At 42.7% G+C, this 12210-nt stretch overlaps 1 protein-coding gene across 2 annotated transcripts in view; it reads right to left on the bottom strand.

The window, feature by feature from the left end:
- The window catches only part of LOC143168279 (sphingosine-1-phosphate transporter SPNS2-like), a 140122-nt gene that overhangs the window by 41184 nt on the left and 86728 nt on the right, over positions 1-12210 (bottom strand). For both annotated transcript variants that reach the window (XM_076354565.1, XM_076354564.1), the window contains exons 5-8: positions 10537-10603; positions 7246-7388; positions 5902-6054; positions 4090-4279 (exon numbers count right to left, since the gene is read on the bottom strand). In XM_076354565.1, the coding sequence (XP_076210680.1) occupies positions 4090-4279; positions 5902-6054; positions 7246-7388; positions 10537-10603 (553 nt within the window). The remainder of the gene's footprint in view (positions 1-4089; positions 4280-5901; positions 6055-7245; positions 7389-10536; positions 10604-12210) is intronic.

Below are 12210 nucleotides of genomic sequence, written 5' to 3' on the forward strand. Positions count from 1 at the left end.
GAATCCAGCTGTGTTGTATAATATCTCACCATCTCCAGTTGCTCATCTATGATGAGCTGATAGAAGTTATGTTCCCCTCAAGTCTTCTGTTCATGTGACCAGTTAGCAAATTCTGATTCCCCAAAATGATACGTAAAGTAGTTTCGGAGTAGTTGCACCAGCAGCTCTCACAGCAAGATCTAAGCAGGTTACAAACTCCTTCCATGGCTATTTGCAAAGTGCGTATCTGTCTACATCTTCATTATCTGTATTTCTCTTTGAAACGGTGGGTAAGACTCCCACATGTACTCTTGAATTTGAAGTAACTCTAACCCCATCTCAGTGTTGGGCAATACCGATGCCTCAGAAGTAGGTAAGTCACCAACACCATGTGAACAGAAAGTCCCTGGAGTCGAGCCTGAGATGCTGTAAAAGCTCTATGGCAAGGTTTTACCCTGGGAGTTGCTGTTTCTGCAAGATCATAAAATGTCTTTAAGGAATTGAAATAGGTGTTGAAATTGAGGTACAACAGCAAGTTGGAACAGTGTCAAAAGGAAGGCAAAGCAAAGCATGTCTCTCCAGTCATTTGGAAATTTAAACTAGTCTAAAATCTGCTGTTGAAATGTCTGAGTAGTATGATACAATGATGCTATATAGCTAATGGGTTTCAAGAGACAGGTTTGAAAACCAACATTTCAAAGAGTACATATTTCAGAAAGAGTGGGACCTAAAGATATGCAAATTGCTGTTTTAAGGAGCCAGACTACAACACACAAATCCACACACTGCAAGGAACACAGAATAAGAACTGATTGGACTATACAGCCAAGCAAGATAGTAGAAGACAGAAATACAAGTGTCTGGGCAGCTAAGTGATATGGAATGCTGTTTTATTCAATATGGTGATAGGTGCTTTATATATAAAAATATAAATACATGGCCACTTCTACCACTGTCAGTAATTTACTGGATTAGCATGAAAAGATTGGACAGAAAAAAGAAGTCTGTCTACCTGCACCAGGTAGGAGTGGCTGCTACAGAACTGGAATAGCAGCTGCCCTCAGGGACCAAAACCACCTGCAAGATAGGACTGAGCAGGGGAGAAAAAGTACACGTGTTCGGGGGAGGAAGAGAGCAGAGAGTTGACAGCCTGTAAGGGACAAGGTGATCATGTCAAAGGATATGCAGGTCTTTTAAAACAAACAAACAAACAAACAAAAAAACCCCAAAAGCCAAGAAATTAAAAAGCAAGGGCTCTGTTGATTCTTGCTGGAGTGCTGAACATTTCATTTATGCCGATGCCAGTTATCAGTTGACATTAAAAACTCTCAACTGTTAACTAGAGCAGGGAGGAAGATGGCGATCTGGTGGCCACCACAGCTCAGTGTGAGAGAACACCATCTCATGGGGACCCATCTAAATGCTTGGAAGTGATAATTTTAAGGCTCTGAGCCAGTGAGGGGTCCAAAACCAGTAACCCTTCAATTTTAGCACAGTGGGATCAATGACAGAAATCTAAGGACAGTCACAGTACAGAAGGTCTGGAAATACCAGAACATTGTTCTTGCCTTTCACAGTTACACAGAACTCAAAGATGCTGTTTCAGGATGAAAGCCAGGACACAGCTGGCAAGGAAGCTATCAGAGATGAGAAAATCCACCCATAAATTTTACTGTATTCTTTTCAGAACAAGCTATTACCATGGATTTTGAGATAAGGAAGGTAACCTAGTCCATAAAGCTGTCCACCGTATCTAGGCGTTCCAACTCCAGTTAGAGAACAGTCTCCTTCATTTTGGACCAATGAGACTTAACACAGACAGTAATGAGAAAGTGCTACACCATGCAACCTTGCAAGACAGGTCTCCTAGGGAAATACAAGGGAATTAAACACTGGAAGTCTGTAAGATTGCAATAGCACTGAATGGCATGGGAAAACCAGGGCTCGTGTTTGACACTTGCCTTGAAAAGTCAATTCAACTCATACATATCACCACCATGATAATACCTTGTGTTATGAGACATTGGTAGCTCCAACACAGACCTGTTCTCTCAGTGGGGTTAGCACCTGTAACACTAAACAGCAACAGCAGCAGGTGTTGTGTCATTGTTTTCTGTTTATATTAATTTATAGTGGATGGCTTGGCCACAGATGATCTAACTCCAGGTGATTTACAAACATTAATGATCTAAGCTACCCTGACCCTTTGTAAGTTAAGAATCCTCATTTTTGCAGAGGCAAAACAAGGCACAACAACAGATTCATGTGTATAATCTGTTAAAGAGAGTTCAGATCTCTGATTCCCCAGTTGGCACAATATCTAGACTCTTATCTGCTTTCTATGCATCAGGTTTCCAGCAGCAGAGAAAGCATATTTAGGGCTACGGAGAGGCAGTGTTACCTGCAACAAATGTATGCATTAGCAAATAGGCTTACATTCCTCATACCTCCTCCATATGCAGATACAACTTCCTTTGCAAATCATTGACTCTAATAGAGTTACTGCTCATGCATAATAAAATAAATTGTTTCTAAGATTGGTTAAATAATACCATCTGTATTTATACATTTACACAATGCAGAATAGTCACATGGCTATCTAAAAAAAAAAAAACTACTAAGGAAAAAAGATGAAAATGAGACCAATAACCACCCTTTTGTTGCAAAATTTTTGAAAACAGTATTTCCAGCTTAGAAAGGGAGGACTTTCTGCATAAAGAGACTACACACCACAAATGAACATGTCTGTCATCATGTCTGAGAAAGGAGAAAATCACAGTGCTGGCTGCACAAAGAGGTGGAGGGGAGGGGCAGGCGGAGGGATGTGACAGATCTGTTCACTCAGAGACGGCTGATGATCGAAGGAGGGTTAATGCTTGGCCAACCAGTAACGCCCTCTTACAGGTTGTCTGAGGTGATCATTTTGCTGTTGGTCACTGAATCGAAGGTTAGCTCTAGACCATGCCACAAAACAAACCAGAGGACTGAATCTCCTTCTGACACTTTCTAAGCAGCCAGAATAGGCATTCTTGGTTCCGTCTTAATGTTTTTAAACTTTCACTCTTTCTTCTTGTGTTTCCCCGTAACGATGGCAGCTATTGAAATACTCAGAAAATAACCATGGCTAGGCTAGTGCTAGAAATGTAGAGAAACAAGAAACCGCAGTAGATCGGTTGGTTAATTGTAAATGAATTCTCCTTGCTGGGTGGAGCGTGCACTGCAATGTGGCAGCCAAGGGTGGGCTTTCAGAAATTATCCCACTACTCCAACCATCTCATGCTTTCCCTTCAAAACCTTCTCCCAGGTCTCAGGCTTCTCTCTATTACATTGAAAGGGAACCTGGGGCCTGTTCACCCTACTGGATTTCTACTCTCTACTGAAAGCAAAATTCTAGCCTGTGGCTGGATTATACTACTTGAGTTTTTCCTTTTCCCTTCAGTCTATTTGTCTGGATCTATCAGATGTCTTTTTATATACCTCGATTATAAGCACTCTGAGAGGGGCCATATTTTAATCTGCATTTGTGCAGCATCAACTATTGTGGGTTCCTGGGCTATGACTAGGACTTTCAGGTGCTATGGGGTAATACAGATAACAACTGATTGAAATTACATGGTAATTAATGTTGGTCTGCAGCAAGCTACCTAGTTATGGAAATTAATGGTACTTATAGGTAGCCAAAAGCATGCCCACAGACAAATTATACTGTAATTATAATTTGGTACCACTGCAGCTACAATACCCTTATTATAAGGGAAGTGGCCAATTTTCCTGTACCAAAACGTTAGGCAAGAGCGATAGAGGTATGGATAGAGGTATAGATAGAACAACCCAAAGGCAGGGAACTGTGGGTTTCCATGCATGCACTAAATCCCCCCTCTAAATTTTGATGACAGTTAGCGAGAAGGGATAAGCAGTTGAGATATCGTTTTCCACTCGGGCACATCTAGATAGTGCCAAAATGCCAAGGGGCAAAATGAAGGACATTCAGAAGGGGAAAAGCAAGACCAGCATCTCAGGCTTCCTGCAGGGGACAATGCACACAGTCTTCTAAGGAGTTTGGTAGAGAGAGTAAGAGCGAGACTGACATATGCAAAGGATTATACTTACATAGGCTCCCACAATGCTGCTCTTGGCAGCAACGAAGATCAGACAGATGAAGATGGCTGATCCTAGCATGCCAACAGCACAGACAAGAGGATCAGCTCGCTGGGTTTTTAACCGGCACCATTTGGTTGCCCCAGCCCCTGTGATTACACCCAGGAAACCAGTGAAGCATGTGATTGCTCCGAAGATCAAGCTATTAAAAAGAAAAAAGAAAAAAAAAGAGACGGGGGGTTTTTTTTGGAGTTTTTCCCAAAAATGGGCATGGTCTTTGAACAAATTATTAGGGTAAACTGACTAATGGAAATCTGCACATTGGCTTTGCAAATTTAAAATAAAACAAATGAGCTCCCCTGCTGAGTGCTTGTGATTTTAGCACTCTTCCCCTGCAATTAAGAAAAACACAGCATATGAAATTCAGCCTTGTACACAGGCATCGATCAACACACAAAGGGGTGCAAAGGGGTCATACTGCTTCTTTGTGTGGAACTGAGCTTCCTATCAAGTGCATTGTACAGCTAATTATGTATGCACAAAACTAAGCAATAACCTGCACATTGATCATGTAAGGGGAAATCATGGACAGAACAGGCACTAGGGAGCTTAAGGGAAAGGAAACCTAACAAGGCTCTAAATACCAGTGACTTTCAACGTACTTAGACTTTCTAACTCCTTTCAGACCACTTCAAAGAAGCCTGGTTAGATTATTTTGCTGTTATGTTACACATTTGAAATGTGTTAATTTAAAATTTAAAGATCCAGGAGTTGTCAAGGATTCTTCGCATTGTATGTGCAGGACTTGGATTACAGAGTCTTCGGTAACTACATTACAGTAGCTCCAGGGCCGCTCAAAATATAGGTGTCATCAAGGAGGGGAAAACTTCTCTTTGTAAACAGCAGATGGGCAGTCTGACTGGAGCTGTATTTTCTGCTCACTGCATTTTTGCAGAATAGACTGAGACTGCCTGCTGGGCGCTCTAGTTGATGGTACTCCACTAAGTAGTTTACCTGAGATGGGATTGTGTCAGCTAGAGCAAGAAGGTTTTCCTAATGTTATTTTTCCCTCACAAGCTAAAAAGCAAAAGAGCTGACAAAAGGCAGTTTTTCATATCTTTTATTCACCTGGAGAAATGCTTTTTTAGCATTTTATGTTTTGTGCCATCGCGGTAAAGCACAAAACGATTAATTACTTTTCATAGCTTATGTGCTGCAAGTGATATTATATAACTGAGACTGAAAAACCAAACCACCGTATAACATCAAGCAATCCAGACCAAAGTGTCCCAGATCTCTGCACCATTTTTCAGCAAAACTCAGCATACACAGTAGCGTACAGAGCAATGAAACACGGTCAAGTCCTCCTTCACACAGAAACAAAAGTCTTCAGGGTCAGTCCCTGCAGCCTTTAGGGGAACCCTGAATTATAGCCACCACTGTGGCTACCCAACCTGCCAGCTGATTCTGCTGCTATCACAGAAAACAGTGTGGGTCTTAAGAAACCAAACTCTCTCTCTCAGCTCTCCAAATGTCTTCTAAGGCAAAGACAGCAGTCTCTTTTCTACTGCTGCACTATATAGCCTGGGAACTAAGACAGAGCTGAGATCATTGCTTCTCCCTTGGTTTGACTTCATGCAATGAAGAAAAGAAGAGCAATAAAACCTAGTTTACAATCCCAGCATTTCCTATCATTGTTGCAAAGACCTAGAGGAAATTACAGACATTCTAGTAACTTGACTCCAATGGGACTTGCCTGTTTCCTCTGGTAAATAAGCCCCTACCCCTTTCCCCCTCTTTAAAGCAGCAGAGTATGAATCTCACCTATCTTTGGTGCTGCAGGGCTGTGAGCTGCAGGTCTCTGCTGTCTTCTGCACGACCTGTGCTCTGTGAAGGTAGAGAGGGATCCACATGCCAAGTGCCCCTGTGGCAAAGGAGACAGCTGAGGTGGCCAATGATGAGAACACGTAGCTGCGGCTGTGGAGACGCAAGAGGCAAAACCAAGAGAAAGTTTAGTGGGAAAAGTGAAAGAGCAGGAGCCCCAGGACAGAAGCCAGAGCTTCAGTGACAAATCACAGTGTTCCCCCATACTAGCGATCTCCCTTTGCCAAGGGGCAGAGATAATACAAGGTACAAAGCAGCGGAGAATAAGAGGCACAGAATATTTCTTCATACGTGATGCTCCATTGATAATAATGTCCTTACCTCTTCAGAGGTGCTTCAAAGAGACCATTTTTCATGGGACCGTTTCAGAAGACAGTCAGTACTTAGTCACTAAGACATGATGTGTGAATTACAGGGCTTTCACTGTAATATCACCTGTTTACCTGGATTACCAGTTTTACTTCTCCCTCCCCATCTGTGCCACCATATGTTTACTAATTGGATAAACTAACAAAAAAAGTAATGTAGAAATATTGATAAATTAACCATCATCACTTTCCATAGTCCTTTGATACTGGATGACAATACCAGGAAGGCATTCTAGCCAGCAGTTCTAAAAATGAAGGACACCACAAGTTTCCCATCAGAATTCTGATGTAACATTGAATTCACAAGTGCAAGTTTGCACATTCCCAGGCAAGCTTTCTGGAAGCAAGGGCAGCTGCTTAAACACTTGTGAGCGTGTGATCTTTTATGCACATATACAAGCACCCAAGCACATTCAGTGCTTGTGCATTCAGTCACATGCGGCTGTATAAACCTATATATTTAAACTTGCCATGTAGTGCAAGCTTTTGTGTATTTTCTTCTCTTAAATTGCTCTGGCATCTAACTGTCTTTTTCCCCTCAGCAGAGTAGCTCTTTCAAGGAAGAACAAGGACCTAAGCATCTGAACAACAGTGGCACAACAATTAATACAGGAACACAGCAATTTCTACACTTCAAAAGCCTTGATTTGTCTGAAGTATGAGCCAAACAAAGCAGACTCTCTCTTAGATCTCAATCTTGGAAAGGTTAGAGCAAAAGTTGGAATCCATCATTGTCACTGCAGTCAATACCTCGTGAAAATGTAACTGTGATTTTCTTTCCTAGGTCCACAGACTAAGCTTCCTGCAATTCTCTGCATGTTGTCACCTTCCAGTCTCACAGTGCTAAGTAGTACAGGCCATCGGATGTTCCCGTTAAGCATTAAAGGCAAACCATGCTTTTTACTAGTGCTCTTACTTTCTAATCAGTGCTTTCATGTCTCTCAGCCATGAGGTCCGAGCCTTCAGCTGTCCCCCAAGTTGTTCAACGTTTCCTCTTTTAGCAGCAGGTACAAATATCAAGATGAGTGTCCCTGTTATCATTCCCAGGAGTGGAGATACCTGCAAGAAAGGAACAGGAAATTAGCACAGGAGTCAGCAGGGTTTGCTTTGACTAGTCAGTAACAAGCAGATTATGTTAGTTTTCTTTCAGCGATGCGATTCTTTATAGCTAGTCAGAATCTGTAAGCACACTGAGGCATCTACTCCTTTCCTTCATAGACTCATAGAATAGAATAGTCTGGGTTGGAAGGGACCTCTAAAGCTCGTCTAGTCCAACCCCTCTGCCATGGGCAGGGACATCTTCAACTAGATCAGGTTGCTCAGAGCCCCGTCCAGCCTGTCCTGGAATGTTTCCAGGGATGGGGCATCCACCACCTCTCTGGGCAACCTGTGCCAGTGCTTCACCACCCTCAGCGTAAAAAATTTCTTCCTTAGATCTAGTCTAAATCTACCCCCCTTTAGTTTAAAGCCATTCCCCCTTGTCCTGTCGCAACAGGCCCTGCTAAAAAGTTTGCCGCCATCTTTTTTATAAGCTCCCTTTAAGTACTGATAGGCTGCAATAAGGTCTCCCCCGAAGCCTTCTCTTCTCTAGGCTGAACAATCCCAACTCTCTCAGCCTTTCTTCACAGCAGAGGTGTTCCATCCCCCTGATCATTTTTGTGACCCTCCTCTGGACCCGCTCCAACAGGTCCGTGTCTTTCTTATGCTGAGGGCTCCAGAGCTGGAGGCAGGACTCCAGGTGGGGCCTCACCAGAGCAGAGTCATTCCCTGGACTCTCTTATCTCACTCTGGAAGCATGCAGCTTTGAGAATACTCTGATTAAGGCAGTCTATTTCTTTGTGTTATTAAAGTACCAAGATTCATGGAAGTGCGGTTCTTCAGTGATGTTTAACTCTTTGGAAACCTACTCCCAGCTGGGCTAAGAGACCAACTAGTTTCTGGGAGAGTGCAGAAGCCTTTTAAAGGCAATAAGGCCAGGTGAAAGATTTCTGGATGTAGGGAGCATGCCAGCTTTGAAAATCCTTGCTTGACATGCATCCCTCTTCCAGCTAACCCACAATGGCTTCCTATTTTCAAGCAGCTTCCTCAGGTTACCTCAGTGTACAGCAGACCAAGAAACATTAAAGATTCAGGCTGGAAGAGAGGAAAGCGACACATTCAAGGGTTAGGTTTCCCAGTTTCCTCTCCTTTCTTCCAATCACTAGACAAAAATACAAAGCTCCCACAATGGTTTGCAAGCTACAAACATGATTTTTGTTTTGACACTGAAATTCCACCATTGTCAGAATGGAAAATAACTCCGTTAGGAAAACAGGAACACAGATTTTCACCGAACTATCATCTCTTCTATACATGCCATTTTAAAAATAAATTCCTGTTCCAAAAGAAATATGCTTCCAATAATAACCTGAGAATGACCTTTACACATAGAGCAGTGTTTCACATCCAAAGACGACAAACCCAGAATTCTTCTAGGGAAGGGAAGGCAAAAATATTTCAGAACTGGAAAGTCAGGAAAATCCCTTATCCAGGGATAAATGAAGCCTGATACAGTATCCTTATTTGCAGTTGAACACAAGACACAGCACTGGTAAAAAAAAATGGAAATGCTGGGATTTTCTAGGGCCATAAAATTTAAAGTGTCTTTGATTTTTATCTAAAGGCTTAATCCCCCAACAGGACAATATCCATGGATATTCAGTAATGCTCCAATGAAACACTGACATTACTGCTAGATCCAGAGACAAAGCTGCCACTTGCCAAAGTGCCCTTCTGTCTTCTTCAGCCCACTGAAGTACAGATTACTCCTGACATCTCCTGGATTTGGAGACCACAGGAGATCACAGAGGGAAGCATCACCTAGGGGAATCGTTCACATCTTGCGAGAGCAGAGTTAATTGCCACAGGGACGGAGGCTGCATTACACTGATGTCTGGAAGCTTTCAACATGTGCTGTTTGTCTACAAAAACTAAGCAATGCTGTCCAAAGCAACCATCATAGAAGTGTGCAGCTTGTCAGATTCCCCATGATTTTGCACAGTCAGGGAATCATTCATCAATGTGTCGTTTATAGTGGACATCATGACCCCATAAGTGGTACAGTCTTGCAGATAGCCTGGATTTCTCAGGATAACTATGGAGACTTCATCTGAAAAGAAAGATGCTAGTGAGGATTTCTTTGCACAGGTTAATCATTTGGGTTTTACAGATAGAAACACAAGAGCGCTCCAATGTATCAACCTCATTAAAGCCCACTTTTCTTATTCCTTGTGCCGGCCTCTGCTCAAAAGTTAATTTTACCCTTAAAGTATTTCTGCTACTGAATGAGGTAGCCATCCTCTTGGTGTGAAGCTGTAGGCTATTGAACTTTTCATTTTAGGTTCACAACTGGAAACTACTCTCCACTCTCCTAGCTGCGGATGAACTGTTCACGGTGATTTTCCTGGCTTTGCTTACCTTCGCTGGACAGGGAGGGAATGGCCTGTGTCACAGAAGGGCACATTTGCTTGAGATGAGAACCCATGTATTTCATCACCTGCTGTTATAAATGGTGTTGGCCTGAGCTTCATGAGATTCATTGTCTTCATGAAGTGCCAGAGCCAGGGAATGCACCTCACAGGGGCTCATGCCACCCAGACTGCCAAAGGTCAGAAAACAGTTCTGCTGGGCCACTTCCTCTCAGCTCTTTCAAGACATCTTTGTGTGCAGGATCTGTTTGTGCGTATGTGATTGGAGTGTATTATCTTTTCAACACATTTATCAAGGTCCCAAGAGGTTAAAATAGAAGGAAACTGACTGTCTCAGGGCAGAAAAACAAGCGGAAACTGGAACAAAGTGTTTTTTCCTCAAAGCAGGAAGCCATTCTCGGAGTTTCTTGACAGCAGGGGACTGAAAGACTGTGGAGTTGATTTAAGGCCAATGCCTCGTCTTCCCATCCCCATCAAGAAATCATGGTTGACTGATAATAAAGTGATTGGAACATTCTTGCTCCCGGGCAGGGAAAAAAACAAGTACGATGTGCCAAAACCACATACCTTTCCCATTTGCTTAGAGAACGCATCTGCTATGTACTTAATATCCACAGATGTAATTTCCAATCCTTTACCTTCTATATGTAACAACAGGTTGAGGAGTTCTGTGACAGAACTCTTCCTAACACTGATCAACCGATGCAACTGTTATTACCATGTTATTAGGAGTAGCTTACCCGCAACGCCCAGTGCCAGTCTCCAGCAACCTGCTTCACACTTGACCCAGTGATGTATCCCAAGCCACTGCGAGAAACACAAAGGTGAGAGTCAGAGTACCACAATCACAGCCGTTCTTAAACAACGATAAAAAGAGGCACAATCAGTTGTGTGTCCTAGGCTCTCTTCTCCTGCAGGAAGAAACACGGGGGATGAAGCAGATGGTGGCTAATATGTAACTCTTCCCAGCACCGCTGATCTAAAAATGCTCAGATCTGATGGAAATTTAGACACTGATCTCAAGTTTATAGCTGACCTTTCAATCTACAGTGGATGGAAACAAAGCCCCAAAAAGAATTTATTTCCCAATTTAATTTCTACATCAGGCCTTTCTGTGCACTAATATGAATACTTAACAATTTTATGTTCAAGCTCTCGGTTTAGAAGTGCCCTTCAAGGACACACCATATTCCATCATTAAATTTTTTTCTTGTCATTTAATAGTACTTGGTTCTAATCACCCATGAAGAGACCATTTTCCATAAGCTTGTAAGAAAAACCAAGAAGAATATGCAAGATAGTCTGATGGGAGAACATCAGACCTGAAACCTGGAAATCCCCTCTGAAGATGAAGGAGCAACAGGACCTTCAGCCACATGCTAAGAATTACACTGTGGTAACAAAAGGTAGCTCACAAGAGACTAGATAAAGGTGAACGTAGCCACGCTTCTCTCAAAGTGAACTGAACAGATGTGAATATCCTTTTTTCAAACCTGCTGCATTTGTTGCTGAGATCGCCTTGGCTAAAAGTTGCCAGGACTGCTGTGGGGCAGCTGTCAGCCATCACATGCCTTTAGTGAACAGCCTGCTAAGCTTTGGCGGTTGCCATCTATCATCACCCCCAAACTGGGTTTTTTACACAGACGGGCCCCAAAATCAAACCATGGATCCAAACCTCTGTTGGATATTGAGAGAATTAAGTCCCAGAATCAGGCTCAACAGGATGAGTATTTGTCATTTCTTGCTAGCCATAGTTCACTGAATTCTCTACGTAAATACTTGGCATCCTTGGCCCTCTTGGGAAATATTCTTTTCACCAGTTAAGGACTTGGCTATTTCTGTTTCCTCAAGAGCAAATGGATGTTTGCGAGTTTCATCTCAGGGACGAGTGCTCTAACTTGTAAAATGCACCACCCTAAACCAGAAGTTTTTCCCTGAGTTGAGGGGGATGAAACTGCTGCCCATGTATTCCCTGCTGGAAATGAACCCATGATGCCACTTCTGCACAGGATGTTGTCCAGCTCTGGGAATCGGTATGCAAACTATGTGAACCCACCCTGCCTACAACCTCACAACAGAGGGTCAGCCATTATTTAAAAAAAATAAAATAATAATAATAATAAAAAAAAACCATCAGAGATTCCCTCCTGTCCCAACAATCAGATACTGCATTGGGCTGATAAGGGAACTCAACTGAAAGAAAGCGCCAGAGGAAATAACTACTCCAAATCTGAGTCTGTCTGCTGCTTTCATCAAGCATCTATGGGCTTGGCTGTCCTCCGCTGCTCTGCGTTAAGACTGATTGTGAACGATCATTACAGTTTCTCTCTTCAGCCTTGTCTACACTAAACTTCACAATTTCTCCTAATCGCTGTTTCAGTGGCAATAGCACTAAGATGGACTGGCCGCTGCTC

The sequence above is a fragment of the Aptenodytes patagonicus genome, chromosome 17 (assembly GCF_965638725.1).
Source record: "Aptenodytes patagonicus chromosome 17, bAptPat1.pri.cur, whole genome shotgun sequence".
Lineage (NCBI taxonomy): Eukaryota > Metazoa > Chordata > Aves > Sphenisciformes > Spheniscidae > Aptenodytes > Aptenodytes patagonicus.